The sequence below is a fragment of the Theropithecus gelada genome, chromosome 4 (genome assembly GCF_003255815.1).
Source record: "Theropithecus gelada isolate Dixy chromosome 4, Tgel_1.0, whole genome shotgun sequence".
NCBI classification, from domain to species: Eukaryota; Metazoa; Chordata; class Mammalia; order Primates; family Cercopithecidae; genus Theropithecus; species Theropithecus gelada.
In genome coordinates this window covers 71,191,898-71,219,648 of record NC_037671.1, presented here as the reverse complement: position 1 = coordinate 71,219,648, position 27,751 = coordinate 71,191,898, and the positions used below count along the sequence as shown (strand labels likewise).

Here is a 27,751-nt window from a genome sequence, read left to right as displayed (position 1 = left end):
AGTAAAAATAATGTTACTCCAGTCTACTTTAATTGTCTGTTACTTTTTTAAGTCACCATGAATCAGTTCTGTTTTAGTTGTTGACTTTTAAACCACTATATATTTGAAAGTATTTGGCAAGTGCACAATGCTTGATTCTAAACTTTAGCTTTCATACTTTTGATTCATTTTCCAATTTACTTACCTCTTTTCCAGCCTTATATTTACCTCAGCACTAGAACATATGTCATGTAAAACTAGCATAAATCGTAGTATTGTTATTTTAAAAGTCTACATGGAAATGTACAACACTTTTGCAAATGTCTTCAGTGTTCACTCTTAATAATCACCAGTTAAAATTGGTTAAAAGCTTGCCTTTATTTTAGAGTTTTATATATTAATATTATTTGATATATGATCATACATTTTCATTCTTTGAGAATTATGATAATTATATTTTCTTGTATGTTTTGCATTGACATATATTCAAGAGGCCAATACAAATTAAAGGTTAGCACTTTTTCAACATAAAAAGCCTTGAAGTAATGGCTGTATTATATTTTGGAGAATAGGGAAAAAAAGAATCATTTCCAAGAATACATTTAAACATTAAGCCAAGTATAATAAAACAGTTCAAAATGTCTTTAAAAATTACAGACTGGCAAAATGAATATTTATTTTGGACCATGTGGGTTTGCCAAAAAAAGGTAATGATATGGGGAAATCTATATACATACATAGAAAATATCCCACTGGCTATAGATAATTAAATTGTACAGAAAATTGAGGTTTAAAAATATCATTACGACCAATTAAAATGTTAAAATATTTAATACTTCTCACTTGATTTTAAATAAAAGTTGAAATTACGGGTAAAGAGACAGAAAAAAAGTTCTATTCTTTAGTAGAATAATAAAAAGTTCATGTAGACATATGAAATCATTAATATTTTAAATAACACAAGGAGTTTGTTAATGTCTCTCTTAAAGGAAATGCTACTTATTAAATTAGAATTACTTAAATATATCTGCCATTAAAAGAAAATTTTACTTTATATTTCTCTTGCAAAAAGTACATATTGATATTTTTTGATATTACAATTATTAAAGTGTGGAGCTTCTAAAATGTAGTGAAGTAAACTCAGTATTCCAGTTAAAAAATTAAGAAATTTTTAATGATCTAAAAATGTATGCCCATAATTGATGAAAAAACTATCCATGTTAACATGTACTGTATGAATGTATAAAATTCTTTTTAAAACCCTACTAATACATGTAATTTACTAAACTTAAGAAGTAAGTTTTTTTAGCCTTACCCAATAGGCCTTGAAACAATAATTTCAACTTGAGGTTCTGATTTTGATTCTAAAATAATGTTGTAAACTTCTTCATTTGTAGCTCCCGGCAGGGGTTTACCATTCCATTCTAGAACTTCATCCCCTTGAATTTAAAAAAAAGGGTATTTTTTTACCTTATATATTCTGTTTATTTTTCGTATCTTTTCTCTTTTTTAACAAAGAAATGCAAAACATATACAAATAGTTTAATTGTCTAGGCTCTGCTTTCAAAAGCAAATTGATTGCCATATAATGTCAGCTAAATGGTTCTTCTAAACACTTTTTCTTTTCTTTGTTTTTCTTTTTTTCCCCCAGAATATTATTGGTGACTGGAAACAGTACAATACAAAACTACCTTTGTCTTTTGAGATATACCAGAAATCATATAAAAATAATCTCATGCTATGGGATGGAATTAGCACAGCCTATTTGGAAACATTAAAAAATAATAATTAGCAGCATGCCCTCCATATAATAAATGTAGGCGGCTCTATTTTTGAAATATTCTTATTAAACTGTGCATAAATCCTGTTTTATTTTTGGAAGAAAGAGCAATTAATATTTGTTAGCATGAATTTCCCAATTACAAGTCATGCTTCAATGTCTTCACCAGATGCACAACAGAATAAAAATGCATGAAAGGATTTGAATTCACACCCATCAGTTAACGCAGGTAGCTATGGCAAAATTACAAAGCAAGCAGATGTAAAACTGTTGCATGACAGTTAACCCACTTCCAGATGTTCAAAACACATATATACTATACATAATCTATATTGTGAACATTAAAGTACAAGTAGAAAACACTTTAACAAAACATTAATATAGTACGTAGTAGTTTGTTAAATATTCTAAGATTAATCAAGGGGAGCTAAAAGATGTTGCATTAAAAAAATACAGGCTAACAACTTATAGTTGTTATTTTAACTACGGTTTTCACACCATACGTCACGTGAAAAAAACTATTTATTTTCATAAATATTTAAGAAGTTGTAGGTACCAAATGGTTCTCTGCCTTAGACCCTTCAATTCAAAATGGTAGTCTCAGCTGAAATATTCCAACCTCATTGATGCACTGAGGTGTCTTAATTTGTTGATGTTTATGTTTATTTTGTTGTTCTCAGTATCTAGAACATTTTATGAGCAAAGTAAATTTGTGTTGACATACTGGGTCAATATCATCAGTGTACATTTTACAGCCAAGTATAAGCATAAAATCTTTTCAATGTGTAGCTAGAATTTTTTAAATAAAAGTAGGAAAATTGCTTTGCTAGTATTACTTTAAAGTAATTATATTTTCCAGTTGTTTGCTCACTGAAGAGTAAAAAGCAAATATGTGAAAAGTACATGATGCTGCTTTGGTTTGGTAAGATACTATGGTAATCACCAATTTTTTTTTTTTTTTTTTTGAGACAGAGTTTCACTCTCGTTGCCCAGGCTGGAGTGCAGTGGCGTGATTCGGCTCACTGCAACCTCCGCCTCCCAGGTTCAAGCAATCCTCCTGCCTCAGCCTCCTGAGTAGCTAGGATTACAAGCATCCACCACCATGCCCAGCTAAGTTTTGTATTTTTAGTAGAGACGGTGTTTCACCATGTTGGCCAGGCTGGCCAGGTCTCCTGAACTCAGGTGATGCATCCGCCTCAGCCTCCCAAAGTGCTGGGATTACAGGTGTGAGTCACGGTGCCCGGCCACCAATTCTAATAGACTGCCCTAAGCTGTTACCTAGAAAAGCTTTTCAAATAGGCAATGAACATACTTCACTGTAAAAAAAAAAAAAAAGAAAGAAAAATGATAATTACAAATTTATAATACATCAAGAGTGCCTTCAAAATTTTTTGACCAAGAAAAGAAACAAAGTTGACATCATGGTCCTGTACACATATAATATGAACACTATATATATGTGTGTGTGTGTATATATATACATTCATATTATATGAGTACATACATATATACACACACTAAAAAATTTGTAAAACAATACTTACCCTGATTTTTCTATTTTATTATGTTCTACTTCAATTTTTTAAAGTGGTAGGTGCAAACGATTAAATTGATTTTACTACCCAATAATAAGTTGCAACCAGCAGTTTGCAAAAGCACTGCATTTTAAAACCCTCCTTTTCATAAGCAGCAACCTGGACACATAACTTTTAATATAAATTAACTTAATACATATGCATATTTATTTACAGATTAATAATTCCTAAACCAGAATGCTTTTTTTTTTTTTAACATTATTTATGTGTGGATAATCAAGCAGGGATGTAGACAACGAGGGTACAAAGATGAAAATGACATTTTATTGGTCTTTAAATTTGGTCATGAAGAAATGATACAGAAACAAATAACTTTAATAAAATATTTTATATGCAACAATAGAAGTTCATTTGAGAACCAGAAATAGAGTCAAGTGGTGCCAGGAACATAGTAATTAGTTATTGTTCCAGGTGAGATATTAGGAACCACTTTAGAATTAAGGCAACTTCAGATGAATTGTGAAGGATGGAAAGGCCTTCAACAGGAGGAGTAGAAAACTAGGTAGACAAGAGTCATCGACCACGTCTTCTAGGTGGGAAACAGCCTGACAGGAACCTACAGGTGGACCAACATCCTGGACAGCTGAAAGTGTTAGTAGAGGACAAGGCTACAGAGCTTTGACTTGAACAAATGATAACTAGGAAACACTGAAGGATCTTCATAATAAAGAGAGTGTCAGTGTCATTTTTGTGTTTTACAAGGTTAAATGAAGTAGCAGTACAGTGCATAGACTTGAAGCGGGGCAGTACTGGATAAAGATATTGCAAGATTAAAGCAAGATTGCAAATGTTAAATAAAAGTCACATTGATTTTAAAAAAACTGGCTAAAGATGTTTATATGCAAATAATTCTATTTGCAAATATGCAAATATTTAGTCAGTTCCTAAATTATAATGTAAATCAAATAGGATAGATGATTGAGTCTGTAAAATCACTTTACTTTCTTCAAATACATAAATTGCTTAGAATGAAAAGTACACTTGTCTGCTTTATAGTTAAGCTGAGCTTTTAATATTTCAGATTTAAGTTTCTCGGGCTCTTGGCTCTTGAAATGAATCATTAACAGATATTTTATATAGAACACCCCTCTTCTTTTACTTCCTAAGTAACTTCCCATTAAAACATAATAATGTGTGTATAATGTGTATATAATGTTTATAATGTGGTCTGCAAACTCAGGTTTCTGTAGTTAAAGTTATCTTACATTAGCCAACAAGGGATTCTCAGACTTTCTGAGGCTTATTTTTGAGTCATTAGACAAACACACACTCAGTTTACTGACACAATAAACCCTGAATGAGTTATTTTCCTACTGAATCATAACTGGTACTTCATAAGAAATAACAGTGTAACATATCTCTATACATATTCAAAGTCATATAGCAGATGGAGAAAAATCCATCTGTATGGAGTTTTCTTCCTATACACCTGCACAGCAAGTCCTTGTCAAATTAAAAAAAAAGAAAAAAAACTAAAATGATTTTGAACTGATATCCTGGTAAACAAACACACTGAAAAGTCTTTAAGAGTCCTATAATATTTTGCCAAAGTTTTCAAGAATCACTAACTTAAGGTTTAAAAGTTAAGAATATCACCTGGAAATGTAGTCTGTGTTATGGGTTATTAATCTTTAATTCCACAGCTTAGCCAACTGTGTTTCCTTTATAGTTGTCTGGCAAATACATAAACAGCCATCTAACAAAAATATTTCTACTAAGCTCTGCAGTAAAGTCAACTGGAAGAAATATTTTAAAGTGATTTTAACAAAAATGAAAAGTTAACTATTTACTAAAAATAGATTTTAAAATGTGTTACTATTTAATATATGATACATTAACATATATTAAATAATTCCATTGTGCCATGTTCAGTTATAGGGCAACAAAAATAAATTTCTAAATACCAAGAGGCAGCACATCTGCATGAGTACAGTATATGCCACTTTTAAATTAACTAATATTTTATTATACAATCTGTGTAAGAAATGTTATAATGATTATGTTTTACTAAAAACACTGCTCCTGAATAAGTGTTTCAGGACCGCTCTGAAAAATTTGGTAATTACTGTAGCTTAAAATATAAACTAAATAACTAAATAGTGATATAATTTTTTTTTTCACAAATTGTTTTAGATTTCAAGTTTTGTAGCAATATTATGATGTCATCTCCAAAAATGAGTAATTCTTCTATATTTTACATCTTTTTATTTTTATATAAATAAAGAAGATTCCTATCCTTACTCTCCAGATTGCTGCTGATGTAGAGTTACCTACTATTGCAATTGGTAAATATTTACATCAGGAAAAAAATCTGTATTCATGCATTAAAATTTAGTGACTTCATTGATACATACATACATATACATATGTATGTATGTATGTATAAAACTAACCCCAAATTGAAAACCACCAACTCATGTTCATGTATGGAGAAAACACTGTTTAAATATTAAAAAAAGAAACTTTACCTGCTCTTAGGTGTCCAACTACATCTGCTAGGCTACCCTTCTTTACTTTGGTGATGAAAGCACCAAGTCGTCCTAAGTCAGTCATTTTTCCTCCAACAACCTGGATAATTACAAATTTTTAAGTTTCCAAGACTCATACCAAAACATAAGCTTATTAGTTTGAGGAATTAATCCTACATTCTTTTATGATGTACTTGAAATTGCATGTAGAAACATTAATGAAGTGAAACACATTTTTTTTTTTTTTTTTTTGACATGGGATCTTGCTCTGTCACCCAGGCTGGAGTGCAGTGGCATGATCACAGCTCACTGCAGCCTCGACCTCCCAGGCTCAAGTGATCCTTCAAATTCTGCCTACCAAGTAGCCTAGACCACAGGCATACACCACCACGCCCAGCTAATTTTTAAAATTATTTGTAGAGGCAAGGTCTTGCTATGTTGCCCAGGCTGATCTTGAACTCCTGGGCTCAAGTGGTCCTCCTGCCTTGGTCTCCCAAAGTGTTGAGATCACAGGTGTGAGCCACCGGCACTTCACTTACATTTTTGATTAAAGTAGCTGGGAGAACAGTTTTGAAAAGAAAACATCTCATATTTGAGATGACTATGTGTCCTAAGGAAGTTTGGGTACTGATATCTTTCTTTCTTTTCATGTACAGATTTCTTTCTCTCCCCTCCCCTCCCTCCCTCTCTCTCTCTCTCTCTCTTTCTTTCTCTCTCTCTTTCTTTCCTTCTTTCTTTCTTTCTTTCTCTCTCTCTCTCTTTTTTTTTTTTTGAGACAAGGCCTCACTCTGTCACCCACAGAGGAGTGCGCTGACATGATCATAGATGGCTGCAGCCATGAACTCCCAGGTTCAAGTGATGCTCCCACCTCAGGCTCCCAAATAGCTGGGACTACAGGCATGTGCAGGCACTACAGTCAGCTAATTTTTTAATTTAAATTTTGTAGAGAAGGGGTCTCACCATGTTGACCACGCTGGTCCCAAACTCCTGGGCTCAAACGACCCTCTCACCTTTGCCTCCCAAAGTGTTGAGATTAAAGGCATGAGCCACTGCACCTAGTCTGTACTGATTTCTTAAAAGCGAGCTTGTCCAACCCGCTGTCAGTGGGCCACAAGCGGCCCAGGATGGCTTTGAATGTGGCCCAATACAAACTTGTAAACTTCCTTAAAACATGAGGTTTTTTTTTTTTTAGCTCATCAGCTGTTGTTAGTGTTGATGTACTTTATGTGTGACCCAAGACAATTTTTCTTCTTCCAATGTTGCTCAGGGAAGCCAAAAGATTAAACAGCCCTGTCTTAAAGTGACCTAACAATAAAAGGGCACCATAAATAATGCATATACTTAGAAAACAGGTGCCAGGTCTTCCTCACTTAGTATCAAACAGCAAGTGTTTGACAGTTTACATTAAAGTTCATTTTTCTTTATCATTCAAATTCATGTGTACCATTTGAATTATTATTTCTACATGAAGATAATATCCCATTGTCAATATCAGATCTTGATCAGATCTTGATCTCTTTTGTATATCTGTAGTAAAATGTAGGTCTATGACCATAAAGACTAGATTCAAGCCAAGCAAATGACATTTGGGGGAAGCAATTTACCATTGTGCAAAGCCTAATAGCCTAAATGCATCTCTGCAGCTGACCATCTCATCTGAAATATGTATCTATGCCCATAAGACTATCAAAATCTGAGTTTTATTATAGAATATTTTAAAATCTATGTTTAAGTTCTTCCAATGCAGGGGCTCAAATATATATAATTTAAAATGAAGAGAATATCACCAAAAGTTGAGATTCATCAACAATTCTTTAGTGGCACAGCTATTAGTGGAGGTAATCAGAATTATTTCACACAGGAGTAATTAACGGTAATAATCAACAAGAGGGCACTATTAAGTACATCAATTTAAAAAAATTCTTACAAAACTCTTGTAATTAGAAAGTGATCCCTTTAATGTTTATGTTGCTGCTCAAGTTACAATAAAAGTCACATTATCTATGCTACTTTCCATTTAAATCTTAATGCAAGAAATCATCCTGAACTTTATAGTCAGAAAAAAATACATTAGTTTCCCTAAAGTTTATTCAATTTTCCTAACACATCTATATGCTATATCAATAAAATTATATAAAATATTAAAATGACATTTAAAAATCATTGCCAGAAACTCTGATGAATGCAGACCATAGTGTAATTCACCCTTTAAGAAACATTTTAAACCAGCATACTTACTTTCAGACCCAGCAATGCACCCGATTCTTTGGGCATGGTTGTTCTCTTGTTAAGAATAACACGTCCAATTAATCGGTCCCCCTCTTTAGATGGCTGCCACGTTACAGGATGCTGTTAAAACATGAACGAGTTTAAAAAGTAATATATACAGAGTAGAATGCATTCAGCTATAAAAAGAATGAAGTCTTGTCATTAGAGGTAACATGGGATAGAACTGCAGAACATTATGTTAAGTGAAATAAGCCAGGGACATGTTAGTTCCTGCATGAAAGTTAAACACTGCATATTCTCACTCACATGTGGAAGCTAAAAAAACAGTTGATGTCATAGTAGTACAAAGTAAAACAGAGGATAATAGAGGCTGGGAAGGCAGGGAGAAGGGAAGGATAGGGAGAAATTTGTTAAAGAATACACAATTACAGCTATATATGAGGAATAAGTTCTGGTGTTCTATAGCACTATAGGATGACTATAGTTAATAATATATAGTTTCTAAAAGCTAGAAGGAGGACATTGAATGTTCCTAATACAAAGAAATGATAAATGTTTGAGGTGATGGATATGCTAATTACCCTGACCTGATCACTATACATTATATGTCCTGAAACATCACTATGTACTGTATAAATATGTAGAATTATTATGTGTCAATTAAAAAATAAGACAAATAATAGGAACAACTGGCAGAGTAACTTAGAAATCATTATTGAAAAATATTTTCATTTATAATATCAACCTAAAAGTATTTTTAAATCCTAAGGAATTGATAAATAAACTGGGCATATCCAGACAAAAATATTATTCAATGGTATAAACAAACCAAAAAGCATTACCAAGCCACAAAACGACAGCGAAGAACCTTAAATGCATATTGTTAAGTGAAAGAAGCAAATCTGAACAGGCTATAAATTGTATGATTCTAACCATGGGACATTCTGAAAAAGGAAAAACTACAGAGACAATAAAAAGATCAGTGGCTGTCAAGGACTTAGTGGGGAAGAAAGGAGAGAGGGATCAATAAGTGGTGCCAGGGATTTTTAGAGCAGTAAAACTATTCGGTGTGATACTGTAATGGTGGATACATGACATTATAAATGTGTTAAAACCCACAGAATGTATAACATGAAGTATGAACCTAATGTACACTATGGACTTTGGTCAATAATAATACATCAATATTTGCTCATCAGTTATAACAAATGGACCACACTAATGCAAGATGTTAATAACCAGCTAAACAGGTGGAAAGGGGTGGAGTAAGGAAGTATATGGGAATTCTGTACTTTCTCCTCAAATTTTCTGTAAACTTAAAACTGCTCGAAAAGGCCTATTAAACTTTTAAAAAGTAAACAACTTGCTTTCTTTCCTATAGACACAAATTATTAGTTGTAGCATGATGCAATTTCCTCAGTTAAAAGACACTCTAGAGGAAATTTCAGTGGACTCCATCCTTGGCTTATAACTATATTTCATTTGTAGCAGAAATTTATACTAAAAGTTGCTTAAACTGGTTGGCAAATAAGTATACATTTTTAAATGGTTCTAAAATGGAATTAATTGAAATTTAAAAATATATCTGCTTATATAAAGAAAACTGATTCTGTATGTTGACTTGTTAATGTCAATATCCATAACTAAACATCTCAATCTTTCTTACAGTTATTATTTAATAATCGTTTTTTACTTAACTTAAAATTTGTTGTAATTATTCAGTAATAACTGCTTTTTTCTTCAAAACTGTACTATCTTAAATGAAATCAATATTTGCCCTTACCAAATGAATAATGGAGCAGATATCACATATCAGACAAAGGACAATGAACGAGCACACACATTCCCTAAACTTCAAACACACTTCCCAGAAAACTTACCGAACTAATAGGTGATGTCTCCCGGCTGTGCCACGTGGCAGGATCCAACCAATAATAATCCAAATCACCTGTGCAATAGAAAAAAGAATGAAAAGTGTAATGGTGTTAAAGAGAAGAGTGTATCACTTTAAGCTTTACTTCTTCAATCTATAAAGTAAAGCGTTATAATATCATAAGCTTGAGCGTGTACATTGCAGAATGATGCACATCTGTGTTGCAAAAGTTGTGACTTGAATCACTGGAATGAATGTATGCTACAAATGCACTTCATACAATGAATGACTACCTTTTTCTCTCATAAATCAGTCTGGAAACACATATAAGTGTACAGAAAATTAATAAAATTGAAATTACTACTCCCACAAATGTTGTTATTCAAAAGGTAATTATTGCAATTTGCAAAACTCTATCCTATAATTTAAACTTAGTAAAAATGCCTAGTGACTTCCTGAATGCTGATTCATGTTGAAATTCTGTGATAAATTAATAGAAACACTGAGATATTTGCAGAGAAAGAGAATTATATTTCCCCAAAAAAGAAAAATTGATCATTAAATTAAAAGCTACTTTAAGAAGTCTTTGAAGTTTAAAAAAATGACAAAAATTCATCCTAAACACTTCAAGAAAACAAAAGTTCATTGTATCCCTCAATAACCTGACTTAGGTCTTGAAAACTACTCCTCAGGATTCTTCTCTCGTTCATGCCCCAATTTCTCACATGGTGGTTCAACCCCTTGTCTCACTCATATTATCCTAAGTGAATCTATTAATATTATACATCTAATATGAGTGAAACATGGAGTTGAACCACCATATTATATATATATGTGTGTGTGTATATATATGGTGAATATATATATGGAGAAACTATATATGGTGAATATATATATGTGGTGAATACTCAATCTGCAAAAAATTGTTCCTTATAGGCAAAGGACCAAAAGCTGATGTTTCTGGGTAAGATTCAATGGTGATACTCAACACATTTTATTATGAAAACAGTGCTATTAAGCAGTGCTATTCTATGATATAGAAGCTTTGTAGAACAATGATGTTGAATGGAGAATCTAATTTAATTGGTTTGGTACTGGATAAATATTACACATAGTCTGTCAGATGATTCCAGTGAGCAGCCAGGACTCTTATAGTATCCTGTAATAAAACGGATGCTACAGATATTGCAGCTTAACAAATTTTGCTTTTTCCAACTTTGGTCATACATAGTTTTGTAGCTATCTACTAAATATTGCCAACAAATGTAAATGTAAAAAACATATTCATTATTTTAGCATACAATACTTGTATATAGTTTAGTATACAATCATACCTCCTTCATATTCTGAATGGCTTCTAATAGTTTTCATCATTACCCATTAAAATATAACACTTTTGCTTAAAGACTTATAAAAAATAAAATCTAAAATCTAAATACTTAGTTGTAAACTATATTTGTTTTTTCTATCCCTGTAATTACTGTTTGAAAGATATTACTGAACTCCTAAGCACTCTTAATTGGTCTTTATAACTCAGATTTCACTATTATTAACGGAATAAGCAACACCCAACAAAATATGCTCCTAAAATATTCAGAATCTAGTATTTCATTAACACAAAACATTTTCCTTGATTATTTTTGTAATAGTTGATTAAAGATATTGACTGCCAGATGGCATAGCTGCAAAATGGTAAATTCATGGTATCTGCATGTGGAGTCAACACAAAAGCACCTTGGTCCTAACAGCCAATGGAATCCCCAAGGAACTAATTCACTATTCCCATTAATTTAGAATCACGAAATATGTCAGCTGCTTGTGTCTATGGAAATGTCTCAAGTTCATAACTAGCCAAGTTCAATGAAGTGTTGTAATTTTGAAAATCATTTTTTGTGAAGGATTTAAAAATTTTTATACTATACCTTGTGAAAAAGTAGGTTATTAAACTTAATAAACACACAACTATCAAGGCAGAAATAAATGTCAGCTAAATTATACACGAATTTTCTATAAAGAGAACTAGTGTTTTCTAAACCCAGGTCATTATTATTAGAGTATGTAACAAGGCATAAACATGTATCTCTATCTCTATAATTTAGAATTGTGTATCTTATGATGTCTAGTGTTAAAGCACAATGGATTTCAATAAGATCAATCAATGCCAATTAAACAAAATTCCCTTCAAATAATATACATGCACGATTGAGCACGTGTATGTTCGTATACTTAGTAAAAGTAAGTTTTACTTACTTTAATTTCATTCCTCTAATTTCAAATATTAAATATCTATTTAGCAATTTACATGACAGCTCTACTTGACCAAGTGAATGTGCACGTAGTAAAGGAAACCTTATCTGTCCCAAAGCCTTGAAGTATTAGAAAATTTGAACTTCCTGACTATCTCTAGAAGTAATATGCAGCGTATTTTTAATATCATTATAATGAATAATAATAAAAGATGGAATTCAAACCAATTCTAAGATTGGCTCGCAGCAACTCACAGTAATGAATAGCAATTTCAAATACATACATGCAGTCACCTTCAAAAAGAGATTGTTCTTCCTAGATATTAATAGATTTCCATTAAAAAAAAAAAAAAGTAAATTTCACAGACCAAGAATCAGAATTATCCTTCCCACGTATTTGCTGAACCTCTTAAAATATTTTCGTCTTTTACTTTTTTGAGTCCTCTATAGCAGGATGTGAGTTGGAACTAAACGAAACATTGAAGAAAATATGTTTATTGAATGTTTTTACGCACTGCATACACAAAAAGCCAAGTGAGTTCTAAGAACAGGTTTTCAAGTTGAGACAAGGTAAGATATTGACACGTGGACACGTACCATGGTCAGCACACACGAGTTAAATATTGTTTTAGTTACACTGTGATATTAAAAATACACACATTTTAATATTTTACAGGGATATTCATTTGGGAAACAGTCTTCTCATAGACAAGAGTTAAAATCTGAAGTCTAAGAACTAAGATAAACTCTTAACTCTGGATTAATATACTTAAAATACCACTTTGAAATGTTTCTTCATATTTCAGAAGTCTATTTAAGATGGTTCCATGCCTACAATGGAAAAGTATGCTTCCACTTCCCCTAGATTATATAATAGAGGAGCTAACTTTGGAATAAATAAGCAGTAATTTGCTATATAGCAAAGTCCTAGAGAGTCTAATTTCACCTAACTAGAGGTCAGGAATAAGAAACAAATATTATTTAATAGTGCTTATTATCTAGGCATTACAATAAAATGAGAAGATACACTTGTTAAATTTAATCATTAATCATACAATCTATAAAACATTAAAGTGTATTTTATAAATAAATCTATGTGTACTGTTGCAAAATTTATATAAATTATCTTTCACAATTGAATTACTGTCATTCACGATTGAATTATTGTCAAAGTTCCTAGCATAGTGAAAATACTGGTCCTCAAATACTTTTTGTTAATTTTATTCTAAATTCAGGCCAATATTCACTCCCTAAACATATCTGAAGGCAAACACTGCATAAAATTAGGTAATACAGATTTTTGTCCCTTGAGCTCAATCAAGGCCTAAAGCAGGGCTAGAGGCCTCTCCAGATCACGGGGCTTCAGCAAGAACGTCTTTAACAATTTTAAGTAACTTAAAATCAAATTTCTTGTTTTGGTTCTAGGACCAAGGAAAGGTATAAATCCTTGGGAGAGTTGCATATTATCTCTAGCCATTAGGAGTTCATTAGCGCTATTGTTTTCTAAATGCATCTTAGAAATTTCACTTTGGATGGCAGCTATGTTTACCACCAAAGATACTCAACATAAATTACAATCAAAGAGATACAAATCAAAACCACAATGAGATAGCATCTCATACCTGTTAGGATGGTCTATTATAAAAATTTAAAAAGAAATCAGTGTTGATGAGAATGTGGAGAAATTTTGGAATCTTTCTACATGGCTGATGGGAATGTAATCAGTACAGTCACTATGGAAAACAGTATAAACGTTCCTCAAAAAATTAAAAATAGAACTACCATAAGGTCTAGCAATACCACTTCTTATCCAAAGGAATTGAGATTAGAATCTCAAAGATATATCTGCATTTCCATGTTCACTGCAGCACTATTCACTATAGCCAAGAGGTTGAAACAATGTCCACAGACAAACGAATAAAGAAAACGTGGTATAAACATACAACATAGTATTACTAAGCCTTGAAAAAGAAGGAAATCCTGCCATTTTTGACAACATGGATGAAACTTGAGAATACTGTGCTAAGTAAGCCAGATGAGGACAGTGTTATACAAGGAATAGAATGAGGAGTATAAGTAGTACTATATGAGGAATCTAAAATAGTCAAACTCATGGAAACAGAGAATAGAGTGGCAGTAGCTAGCAGATGGGGAACAGGGGAAATGGGGAGGTATTAGTCAAAAGGTACAAAGTTTCAGTAATACAAGATGAATAAACCCTAGAGATTTACTGTATAGAATTGTGTCTAGAGTTAACAATACTGTGTGTCATACTTAAAAATTTGCTAAGAGGGTAAATCTTAACTTTAAGTATTCTTATTACAAAAAAGAAAATAATAAAGAGGGTGGAAGTTTCGGAGGTGATGGATATGTTTATGGCATAGAATGTGGTGCTAGTTTTAGGAGTGGATATTTCTCTCCAAACTCATTAAGTTGTATACAATAAACATGCCTAGCTTTTTCTATGTCAAATATACCTCAATGAAGTGCTTTTTTAAAAAAGAAAAATATTTCCCTTTTAAAGTTCCGCTTTGTTCATAATTGCACTCTGCTTCCATCCTAAAACCAAGAACATCCCTGTGTCTTTCTCTCTGATATGTAACTTTGATAATTCAGGTAAACTTAAGTATTATTGAATTGATTTATGTAAATGTATCGATTATTATTTATTAAGTTATTGGTGTGACAAAGATGTTTGTATTCAGAAATTATTCACACTCAGTGAAACCTCCAGAGTTGAACTACCCCAGAGAGTGATTAAATATTTGCTTGAAGCCGTGTGGTGCCACCTTTATGTTTTACAATTTTAGGACACAGGCAAGGAAACTCAGTAGCTGGTCCAGGGAAAGGGGAACTTTATTAACATATTTGGTAGAGGCAGTACTCTTTCTGGTTGTATGTATTGTTCGTTAATTTGAGAGCAAATTTTTGGGATGCAGACACCACCATGACACAACTCTACAAAGCAGTTATATGGAACTCAGAATCAAAATTTCTGGCTGAATCATAAGCTCAGTCATTCAACTCAGAAGATAACTCTCATAGAACCCCTCTTTCTTCTGAGGGTAGAATGAGATCATGTGCACGAAACTGTTTTATAAGTATAGAGCACCACAGAAATCCACATTGTCAGAGTATAAAAATGTATACTAAAAACAGTTTGCATTTTTATAATTACAAGCATTTCTGTCAATTCTAATAGCATGTACAAACTAAGAAAAATGTATTTTTCTACCCAGTTTATTTGAAATCTTGAGTAATCACAAAACTTCATTATGCTTTAATTTCTCCATCGACATTATTTTATGCTAATATTTATAATCATATTCATATAACACTTATAAAATCAGTGATTATGCAGTAAAAAGAACTTTGCACTCAGAGTTGGAGACTTGTGACTAATCCTAAATCTGCCATATGAGGTGCATTCTCTTGATAATATCTCCTCATCTCTATTAACCTTGTCCTCTTTTACAAAATAAGAATAGTGCCTTTCCCCTCATAAGCACTTTATGAGGATTAACTGAAATATGTCAGTATTGTGAATTGTAAAGGAGTTTAGAAATAGAGCTTAATGTCTCATTACACACTTAAGATGAAGAATATGAAATCATGGTGTTAGAGATCAGACTTACAGTTAATTAGTGATCGCAAACAAAATATACGTAATATCTGTAATCTTTGCAAAATATGCTTTGAAATGGGCTTAGAAAAATGATGAAGTCCTGTTGTTTGTAAAACTTATTAACTGGCCAGATTATTCAAGATATCCCTAACAATGTTTCCTTTAAGCCAGCTTGTATTATACCTTAAAAATTATTTAGTAGACAATAGTCGTAAAATATATTTTAATATTTATTTTCTAATAGGTTGTAAGCTTCCTAACTTTCTGTAACTAATTTTTGGGGTTTATATTCCTTAAAAAATTATCTAAACAATAATAGGATTGACAGTAGTAAGAAAATAACTATTCTAACTTTAAACATGAAATACGGTTACTGTAGATAATGGGGCTTTGAGAAAACACAGAAAACATTGTGGGTTTGCTTTGAAAAGGGTAATCGGTATTGAGAAATTAAAAGAAATTGGAGATAGTAAATATCAGTCATCGGATTAATTCTTCCTAGTTTTAAAAGTTATGTACATTTTTATAAATTTAGATTTTGAGATAACATGAAGCTTTGGGGTCCAGAAACATTCCCAAAACACCATGATGTTCAATGCCATCTTTCTTACCTCTACATTGGCCTGGTGCTATAAGGCCTTAGATAAATTTTATAAATTAAAATTCCAGAAACCTTGGACACCAAACACACAAACACATACACACACATGCATGCACACACAACTTTGTGCCTTAGGATTATAAAATAAGGATGTGGTCATGGTCTTCAAGAAATGTAGACCATACTGTATTATCTGTATTAAATGACAATGAAAATGTATCTGAATAAAAGTCTCCAAGGTCATTGATAATGGCCAAAATGCTTTCCATACATAACAGTTTGGAGAAGAATAAATTTCATGTGTAAATATGACCTGAGGCCTAATAACTGAGAAATTTCTCCCCCAGAATCTAAATATAGAATAGTAAGGTAACCTGGATAACAAATCACAAAATTGACAATCTTAGGGATACTTGTTTTTTCAACACAATGACTCTTCATAAATAAGAATTTGGGAAGTGCTGTACAGCAGAGGGAAATATTTTACTGCAACTTTCCAACTGACCAGGCTTCCACATTGACACTGAGTATTCCATTCACGTGGGAGAACAGGTTGTCAAGTGCAAAGTCGCGGAATAACCAGCCAGGAAACCCTGTGGAAAAAATTGGGGTTTATTTGTTTTCATTGTTTGGGGACTGGATGTTAACCATAGGTTTAAGAAATTGTTGTGCTGGGCAAGTTCACAGCAGTGACATTACAAGAACAAACTCTACATATAAATATCTTTGATAAAGGAAAATGTTAGTCCTTATCCAGACCCAGGCAACACTAGCAAAACAGCATTAAGTTGAAATAATATTCTGAATGTCAAATCAATTTTTACCTGCCTCTATATCCCAAAGACAAGGAAATAAAAATGTAAAGATGGATATATGCTTTTAGTGATATAAATGAAAATAGTAAGATGATAATAAAGATGAATTTTAAGGGTACACAGAACAAAACAGAAGTACTTATGTGGGACTGATACTTCTTATTTTAAAATATACTATTAATCTACAAAAAAAGTAGAAAAGTAGAAAAGTTTATACTGTAGCAAATAGTGGGTAATATAAACCAGTTTTGACACCAGAGATCCCTTGAGTGACTATGAATAGTTGTTTTTGCCTTTCTTTTCTATTTTATTCTACTTATTTTTTGGTTTGTTTGTCTTTGTTTTCATTTTGGCTATGCAAACAAATAATTTATAGATAAATTAAAGGACTTTATTTTTAAGTTGGAAATTCCTTGACTGGCAGTGGAAAATCACCAGGAATAGAAGTTTGGAGAACATTTTATTTTATGCCTCAGCATTGTTTCTGAGAAAACTTCTAGATAGCCATATTCATAAAACTCCAAAATTACAGCCATAGGAAATGAGATTGCAAAACACTGCAGTCACTGGTCTAAATCTCTGACTCAATGCAAAAGGGGTCAAGCTTTATAAAGTCACTTTTTTTCAACTGTACTCCAACTCCATGTGACAGAAGTAAATAATTTAAATAAGATAAACCACAAAAAATTGAGGATAAAGAAGCAATATCAACAAATCCATATGGATTGTATATACAATTTTTATTAAAAAGCAAACTAAGTTAATGTTGGTCAAAGATTAACTTACTGACTCAAGAAAGAAATTATCTTCCAGGCATCCTAAATATTTGACTGAATAAATAGTTCTAAATCTATATTTCCAGCATAATTATTTAAAAATATCTTCATGTTAGAATTGTTACTTTAAAAAATAAGTAAGCCTCACTGACCTAGACTAAAATTGTTCAACATTGGTTTCTTGGCTTTGTCACAGGTGCAAGAGAATCCAATTCCCAGCTTGCCTGGTTGTTTAAATACATGACTTCACAATCACTAGCTGCACGGAACTACCCACAAGTACACTTTGGAGAATATATCCTTGAAGATACTGCCCTACAAATCTCTGAAATGTTTAACATAAAGCAACAATATATACAGAAGTCTTTGTGAGGGCTATGTGGTAAATCAACTTATATTTTCTAAAACAAAACTATGAATTAATTCACACCATCAAACAACCATGCACCTGGAACACACTATATTTCTAGACAGTCCCTCTCCCCTCGCTGCCCCTACAGTTCCTTTTATTGTATTGTTCTTTATCATTACTATATCAGGGTGTTTACTATATAGATCACGGTGGTGATGATTCTGATAGTATGTGGATCATGCTGCTTCTGCTCCTGCTGATAATCTCCTCTATGAAATAACAGAAAAGAAACTTTCTTTTGGTGTCAGTATCAGGAATAATTGCACTTATGCAACTGGTTTTTTTTTTTTTTTTTTGAGATGGACTCTCGCTCTGTCACCCAGGCTGGAGTGTAGTGGCGCGATCTCAGCTCACAGCAACCTCCACCTCCCGCGTTCATGCCATTCACCTGCCTCAGCCTCTCAAGTAGCTGGAACTACAGGCGCCTACCATCATGCCCGGCTAATTTTTTGTATTTTTAGTAGAGACAGGGTTTCACCGTGTTAGCCAGGATGATCTCGATTTCCTGACCTCATGATCTGCCCGCCTCGGTCTCCCAAAGTGCTCGGATTACAGGTGTGAGCCACCATGCCCACCGCAACTGACTTATTTTTATGTTAAAGATGTTGTGCATTTGTAATGAATGACACTTTTTTGTGTTGGGATATTTGTGATTAAATATGCAGTCTAATTTTCTACCCTTATTTTCCCTTACTGATGTTTTCTATGTATTTTAAATTTATTTCACATGGCTACATTTTTACATTTTCGTTGCTATTGTAAATCACTTCTGATATTAAAATAGGCTTTAAAATGACATTAACATAGCAATTAAAATCAGACTAAATGAATATGTACACAATATAATTTAGTATATTTATTGTAACTCTATTTTCATTAAAATGCAGTTTTCCTTCCATTAAACTCAAAATAACTTTGATTCAACAGAAAACAACAAAATGGAACTAATGTGCAAGTATTAGTTTACAGTAAATAGCAAGTTATCTTAATTTATTTGAGAGTCCTGCCAAAGGATGGGAAGTAAGTGAAAAGGTCTTCTCATCTGGCAAAAAGCAATAGAACAAAATCTGAGCTCCTAGACTTTATTCCTAGAAAAACACACTAGGCCCTCACTCATAACTTTATAGCCACAATAATACAAGAGTTTCTTTGGTATTCAACCCCACAAAATCATTAAAGATGCACACTGTAAATGGGAAAATGGTTTGTTCAAATAAACACATTGACAACAACAATTATTCACAAGAAAGGGGACAGGGAAACCTAAAGAAACCAACAACAAATACACAAAAACAAACAAATCAGCTAAGAGTCTATGTGCCCTCAACACTGTGATACTGTGTGTAGCTCTATGAACATAACTGTGTTAAAGAGTGCATGAACAGTTATATATGAACACAACTGGATTAAAGGGCAAAACATTGATGTTAAAACAATATCCATTAAGCAACACCTAAAGACATTATAGCATGTAAATTTTTATAAAAACAAGGATGAAATCCCTTTATAGCTTTCCCAATTTAAAAAAAAAAGGCTGGTAAATTATAATTCTGAGATAAATTTTAATTAAAACAATGTAAACAAATAGCAATAATCATAACAATAAGCTGGTTGGCAAATATTTGGCACATCGAAAAACTCAGCTGTCAATAATAAGGTATCTAAGCTAAGTTTTTACAATTAAGTCATTATTCATCAACGCAACAAAAAGCAGAAACAGCAACTGTTTATTAAATATTGCTTCAAATTAATCATGAATTTAATTTAAAGATTAAATGCACTGTAAATAACTCTTATCCCTTTGCATGTGCTATTTCCTGATATATTTGGAATGCAGTACAAAAAAACGGAAAAGATCAAGTGCTCTTTGCATAATATTCCCCACACAGAGTAGCTGAATTATCTTTTAAAGATTCTTAAATCAATGGCTTTCAAGTAAGAGCAAATCAAGTGAACAAAACTATATTTTTAGAGAATTATGTAACTGAATTAAATTGTGAAATTAAGAGCTATTAGGTCAAAAAAATAAAATTGCAAACCATTAGCACTGATAAACTATTCAATAACACTAAATTTGAAAATTAAAATTACCACTTGAAAGATTACATTTATAAAAAATTAAATGGAATATTATTTTAGTAATGTTAAAAAGTCAATTTTTCATACTTTATAATTTTTTATAACTCCATAACAAAATGTTCCCCATTGAGATATAAGGTTACATCACTCACAAAGACAGTAAATATCTTTAACCCAGTTCTCTCAATAAAAATGTGCACATTTAAGATTGACCTAATAATGTCACCAATCTTAACAATATAGCATCATTCTATTTCATCTAATTTCTATAAAAACCAACCTAAATGCTAGCTAAAATATCTTACTGATCACAGCAGGATTGAGCTGGAGAAATATAGAATCCATGAGAAATACCGAATTATAGTAATTATAATAATCCCAATATGAAGAAAAAATATCATAGCTTAATTTTATCTTTTATAAAACAAGACATTATGTTATATACAGGTATACTATAAATAAAATTAAAGGCTGGTTTCCATTTTAAAATAAAAGAGCCAGTCAATAGCACATCCTAAACTCAACCTCAATTTCTTTTTAACTGGCAAGACTGTAAGTAGCGTTTACCTTATAAAATGTTTATTATTCACATTTGAAATATATTTGTAAAGAATTTGTGATAATCGTTGCAACTGTATTCTAATGGCTTAGTTTTCAAATGAGAAACTCATTACTACCCTAGGCTAGCCATTTTGCATTATTTACAGTTGAAAGGGACTAAAAACACTGAAAAACAACATCTGATTGACCTTTATAATTTAAATTATTACCAAGAAGCTCTATGGTTCTATTTGTTTTTCAATAGTTTTAATGAGGGAAAAAAAAAATCTCTCTCACATACACACACACACACACACACCCCCAGATCTTTGGGCCTACATAATCTCTCACATAATTATCACTGTATCACATTTCAGATCACACATATGGATGTGCACTTAGTTCACAAGTATGCAAACTGTATCCATTGTAATTTAGTTTTGTTAAACCATCCAGGAAATCTGTGGAGAAAAAAGATATTATGTTTAAAGACTCTATATAGCAAACTCAAAGAGGACAGCTTCAAGCAAAAACTTCAGAAAGATTATTCTCGTTACAAACCACATGTTTCTTACCAATACTCAAAGGGTCTTTCATATTAAATAGATGTCTTAGAGCCCCTTATTCTGTGCTTAATTTTTCCATCACTTTTATGCCTTAATTGAATAGCTCTGATTACAGTAAAATCTCATAATAACAAACCTTACCTAGAGAACTCTATAACTAAATGTCTGCCTAAAATAAAACTAGCCTCTGAAATCGGGAAATCACAACACACTTGCCAAAGAAGCCTATTGTCATAAGAAACCTAGTCTCTGTCAAGCCATTCTAAATGGAAACAAGCTCAACGAACTTGCAGTCATTCCTGATGTCTTTGCTAATGTCAATGATGGGTCTAATCATCACATATTTATCTTTTGGAGATTTAAGCTTTGGGTGCATTTGTTTATGATATAAAATGGCAGAGCCCATGAAAACAGCAAATAGTAACTAAGGTTTCTTTTTTTTTTTTTTTTTAGCAAGAGCAATTTGAAGCTGGTCTTGGGCTTACTCACTAACCATAGAGAGAAGTGGTGTACCTTTGTGTAGGCAGGACTTTTTCTACCACTGAATGTCAAGTACTTTTTTTGTTGTGACTTTTAAGGAAAGGATTATAAACCTGAGTTGTGCAAGTCCTTTTACATGGTCCATAATTATATTTAGGGGATCCACGCACTCTTTTAAATTCTAAGTAAAATTTTGTGTGCAAAAGTATTTTTTCTCCCAAGAGTCCATTGCTTTCTTTATTTCTCAAAGGCCTCTGATCTCTCTCCAAATTAAGAACAAATGGTTAAAGGGACTAAAGGAATGAGTGACTCTGAGTAGGGTATTATGATATGGACTTGCTGCTTTACCTTTAGCTCCCAGAATTATCCTCTCTTGCAGGTGCCTAGCCTCAGCAGTATGCTTTTATTAAGATCACTATTTAAGCCAGGCACTTAGGAAATCAAAAAACCATACTCAGAGAAAATGAGCTTTGTGAGTACATATAGAGAGCAAGGGAATTCACCTCAAAAAGCACTTTCACGACTTATCAAGACTCTAATGAATTATATTTTTTAAAAGCCTTTAATATAGAATAGGCAAGAGAAATATTACACACAAATATACTAACATCTCTTCTCTGATGAATACCTTAATTTCAAAGATATATGCTAAATAGGAAAATATAGAAAATATAACAAACTTTATATAATCTAAATAAGCGATTACAGAACATAATCCTGAAATAAAAGTAAAAAAAAAAATTTAAGTGGATAAAAATGTTGTTGCAATTTGAACCTACTCAGAAGAACAAGTTTCAAGGGGTAAGCATTCTCTAGAGAGAAAAACAACAAAACACTGCAGGGCTAACATCCTCTTGTAACAACAACAACAAAAACCCTCAAAGCTATTTATAAGCCTAAAATATATGACAGATGTTATAGTACTGAAATACGTTTGTTAAAACTCACCAGCCACTATATCAATATGCCCCCCTTTCTGAAGTCAGTTTTGAAATCTGTTCAATGTTTACAGTTCATCATGATAAGAATTTATTTCCCAGACATTCAAGACTCATAGAAGTCACATAAAACCTTCTCTAAAACTTATTTAAATTAACTATGCAATCAAGATTTTTGGTTACATTTCTGCAAGTAATTGACCAACTCATAATATGATTCTGACGATTCCCTTCTTAAAGACAAAAGATTGGCCTACTTGAAGCAGGTTACATAAAATCTAAAATCATTAGCCTACAACTTACAGGCCTGATAAGTATTTAAAAGTTTTCTTGACTATTATCATAGTATAAAATAATCACGAATTCTTTCATTAATTTATCTTCTTTTATAAATTGACATGCTTCTTCCCAATCTCCCTAGCCTTAGAAAATTGAGAATGGCAAGCATTTGTTTTACTTATTAAAAGTGTTTACAGATGACCTGGGGAAGGACAGAGGACAATATATATTTGCTGTTCATTGAGATTAATTTTTGTTTTTGTTTTCCAAATGACTTCTTCATTTCTCTAACAGAACTCTTGGAGGAACATTCGCAGGTAATACTTCAAAATGAAAATATCTTATTCTCCTTGAAGATCTTCCTAACTATGCACTAATAAATAAATAGCAGCACCCCATAAAATCAGAAAGTTGGAAGAGACTTGAGCAGATAAACTTCTACGGAATGGATAATCACTTTTCTAATAAAGTTATTGCCCTCATAAATATATGTGTAGAGACCATAATTCAGACTGGTTCCTCAGAAGTAGACACATAAATCAATCACATTGTTTTTTCTTTTTCTTTTGTCTCTCATGTACATATGTGTGGGAGCATGAACCATCATTGCCTTAGCCTTCCTCTCATAATGGTGGGTGTCTATTATTAAGAAGAACCAGCAAGTATAAACATGAACACAAGATTCATGATCATTATAAACTGGCAATGATTAGCTACTCTGCAAGCACACTGTTCAATTTACAATAAAATCCTCCTATTCTCACTAAAGAATGTATGTAATTAGTCTAGACTCACAAACTTCAACTAGTATTTGGTAGGCAGCAATCAGATTCATATTTTTGCAAGTGGAAGGTGGTTACTGCTTTTCCAGTTGTCTCTGACCCTTTGGATTTTGAGCTTGCCTTCATCAGAAAATGGACCTCTTGAAAAACATTTGCTGAGAAAAGAAGGCAGGAGCTCTCTTCAGCTGCCCTCAGCAATACACACTGAACCTGAGAAGGAGCAAGGGAGCAGTGAGGAGAGCCCTTGTCCCTGGCCAACTTTCAGAGAGCCCCAGTGCCTCTCAGGATCCAGGTCCTCATCAGGCTGCAGCACAACTGTGATGCCTATTTCCTCTCCCAAGGAGTGTAGTCTTAACAGCAGGTGCCCTCGGGACACCTCAAACTTACTCAATGCCTATTTGGCAAAATAGTTACAATGAAGCCAATAAATTCACCACCTTAATTTAAAAGAGGCATATCTCAAAAAATAATAAATAAATAAATAAGTAATAAATTTTTAAAAAGCCTTGGCAGCTAAAACACTACAAATAAAAACAGAAAAAAAAAAGAAAGCTGTATTTACCCCCCTGTATTAGGAAAACCGCATACCTTTAAACATTTAATAATTGTGTCTTTTTTCTACATGAAAATCATCAATAGATGATCTTGAACACCCAAAAGAATGTTTTGCCATTCCTACAGAGAATAACAGGAGAGTCTTTTTCCAAACTGGCAGAAGGGAAACAAGGGTCAGAAGGGGTTAGTCACTAGTTACTCTTTTAACCCAAGGTCACACACCTAAATCTCTGATGCAAAAGACTACACTTCTCTTTCCTTCTTTGTGTCTTGGGCTCTCTGTTCCCCTCATCTGAACAGTTTTCCCTTTAGTCAACAGACTAAACACAGACATTTCCATGAATGTGTTCTATAATCAGGACTGTCAATTAGGAGAAACCGATCCTTCTCAGACTTTTTTCTAAACACTTGAAAAGAACAATCTATATATACTTAAATCTTTGTATTTTCAAGAAGATTAAGCTCTGACGTTTTCTAATTTTAGTGAAAGTCACTAAATAGGGAAAGCAAATCTTTGATCCATCAGAGAAGAAAAATGTATACCTTCTGAATTAATTGTATATTATATATATATCTCAAGTTAAGACTTAAATGTAATACTAAAATATATATAATTTAATGTGCACTTCAGATAAACATTTAAAACATAAAAATAACTTCATGTAATACAAGTAATCATTATAGCATCCTAAAATAACATATTTATATAAAGCAAAACATCCTTATTCTCTACTGATAGAATCTAAATGAAACATTTTAATATCTTACTCTTTTGGATAATTAAACAATAAATTCCATTAACTTTACATTTATCCATAGATTAATATAATTTAGTTTACCTGTGCTCTGAGTGCAATGTATGAAGTAGTAGAAACTGCAGAAACCCAGCAAACATAACAGCAGCATCGGAGTGGTTAACTAAATGCCACTGGCATCAAATCATTAAATTTCAGCTAGCAATGGCAGCAAATGCACAACACAATTAAAAAATCCACCAAAATAAAAAATTTTAAATAAAATTCCCAGTGGTCCTTGCATTCTAAATCAAAGTCAAAAAAGCCTGCAGTGTCCAACATTATACAACAGTGACACTAAACAAGGCCATAAGTGCTGCTGTCATCAAAACAGATCTCTGCAGTGTACAGATTCTCATTGATTACAGCATTAATCTATAGTGCTCTGTGCTGTACTAAAGTGGCTCCCAGAGTAGCATACACTAAAGCTCTTTTAGCTCCGCAATTAACCATTTCCTAAAACAATGCACAGAAGCTGCTACCTTCCTGCAGCCAGAGAGATGAAACGCTGTGGTCCTTAAAGCTAACACAGAAGAAAAGACTCAGGCAAATGTTCAGGAGCTCATCTTGTACCCACTGACACTCACTGCAATACCTATGGGTTAAGATGACAAGGCTGAGCAGACGCCTGACGGTCAGACCACAGAAAACTCACCTGAAATGATTTGGTTCCATTATCAATCACTGGCAATGGTCCTGCCAAGCCCTGTGTAACAGATCATTTCCTCTGCAGTTTCCCTAACTGAGGAATCTTACTCAGCTCAATGACAACAACTGGCACCAGAAAGCATAAACCAAGAGTATACAATCGATTGTTGGGAACACAGGCAAAAGCGCTTCTTCAGGCTCATCTGGTACAGCCAGCCTAGTGCTAATGGTGGCTCATCTCCAGAGGGCAAAAGGACAACCTCAAATAGGTTTTGCCAGGGAGTTGGGGACAGGAGAAGGTGGCTCGTATTTCTGATATTTTTAAAGATGCATATTTTTGATGACTGTAGATGCATAATTCATAATTCAATAGATTTTTTTCTGAGACACAGAATAATTATCCTCTCATTGGGTCACCTACATTTTACTTCACCCATATTTTGTGTTACAGAACAACAGCAACAGTAACAACAAAATTAGTTGATTTGAAATTGTTACTATCTCAATTACATTTTAAATGTAGTATAACATTCAGATTCCAGAAACGGCAATGAATAATGACATACTTCTCTAATCATCTTGGGATTATTTGCTGAACAATCAAGGTGGACTGCTTCTAGTTTGTTTTAGAAAATGAAATGGTCAAATGATAACAGAGAGAAAATGAGGAACATCTTTCATTTATTTAAAACAAATGGCACTATGTTTACTTAAATTACATGTACTTGTCAAAAATAATTATCTCATGAGAAAAAAATTAAAACTGAACCATGGATCATCTCATTACCAAAACAACTGCAAAATATCAGCCTTAAATGAAATCACTAATTTGAACAATTTTTCTCTCTTAAAAGAACATATTTATGGTCTCATTCAGAATATTTTTTTTTTCTTTTCTCAAACTTCCGCCTATGCTTAAAGCTAGCTGTAGTCAAAACCTGACCAAGTTATTGTTGGGAAAAGCAAAAGAGAAATAAACATTAATTGAATGCTTATTAAGTGCCAAATATTATACTGTCTATTAATTTTATTTAATTAATTTATTTCTCATAGGCATATAAAAAATCAGTAATACTTATCCCATATTAGAGATGGGGTTTAGAAAAGCTAGTTAACTTGCCCAAAGTCACATGATTTATAATTAGCAGAGTTGGAATTTGAAGTTGGCTTTCTCTGTTTTGAAAGCCACGTATGAGCTTTTCACTACATCACGGTAGTTAGGAGTTCCTGCAATTATTTTGTTGAATTACTTCAAAGTTATGCCAGTTTTTGTGCAAGCACTCGTGACCCCAGTGCAGCGGGGCCCTATAATGATAAACTTCTATTTCTCATGTTTGGAGGTGGTGAGGATTTTCCAGAGCAGTTAATGGGGCTGAAGTCTTATACTTGCTGAACTTAAGTTGCTTCCATTATGATATGGTCATTAAGAAGACATACAGATGGCATGGTCTAGAGGTAGACCTGCTGGCCCAGCAAGTATACAGAAGAGAAACAATAGAAAGCGAGTCAAAACTTTCAACAACCAACATACTCATTTTTGTCTGGTCGAAATCATTACCATATACTTTTCTTTGACTAGAATTTAAGAATGCATGAATCAGGCTGGGCGCGGTGGCTCATGCCTATAATATCGCCACTTTGGGAGGCTGAGGCAGGTGGATCACCTGAAGTCAGGAGTTTGAAACCAGCCT

General features: G+C 32.7%; 1 protein-coding gene across 50 annotated transcripts in view; it reads right to left on the bottom strand.

Annotated features, from left to right (window-relative positions):
* Window positions 1-27,751, bottom strand: part of RIMS1 (regulating synaptic membrane exocytosis 1) — a 491,301-nt gene that overhangs the window by 159,721 nt on the left and 303,829 nt on the right. For 37 of the 50 annotated variants that reach the window (XM_025382124.1, XM_025382126.1, XM_025382128.1 and 34 more), the window contains 4 exons: window positions 9,932-9,999; window positions 8,061-8,171; window positions 5,823-5,922; window positions 1,295-1,418 (listed from right to left, as the gene is read on the bottom strand). In XM_025382124.1, the coding sequence (XP_025237909.1) occupies window positions 1,295-1,418; window positions 5,823-5,922; window positions 8,061-8,171; window positions 9,932-9,999 (403 nt within the window). Of the gene's footprint in view, window positions 1-1,294; window positions 1,419-5,822; window positions 5,923-8,060; window positions 8,172-9,931; window positions 10,000-16,901; window positions 16,990-25,457; window positions 25,943-26,067; window positions 26,266-27,751 lie in introns of those variants that run through there. The other 13 variants (XM_025382164.1, XM_025382167.1, XM_025382168.1 and 10 more) reach the window with 4 other exon arrangements.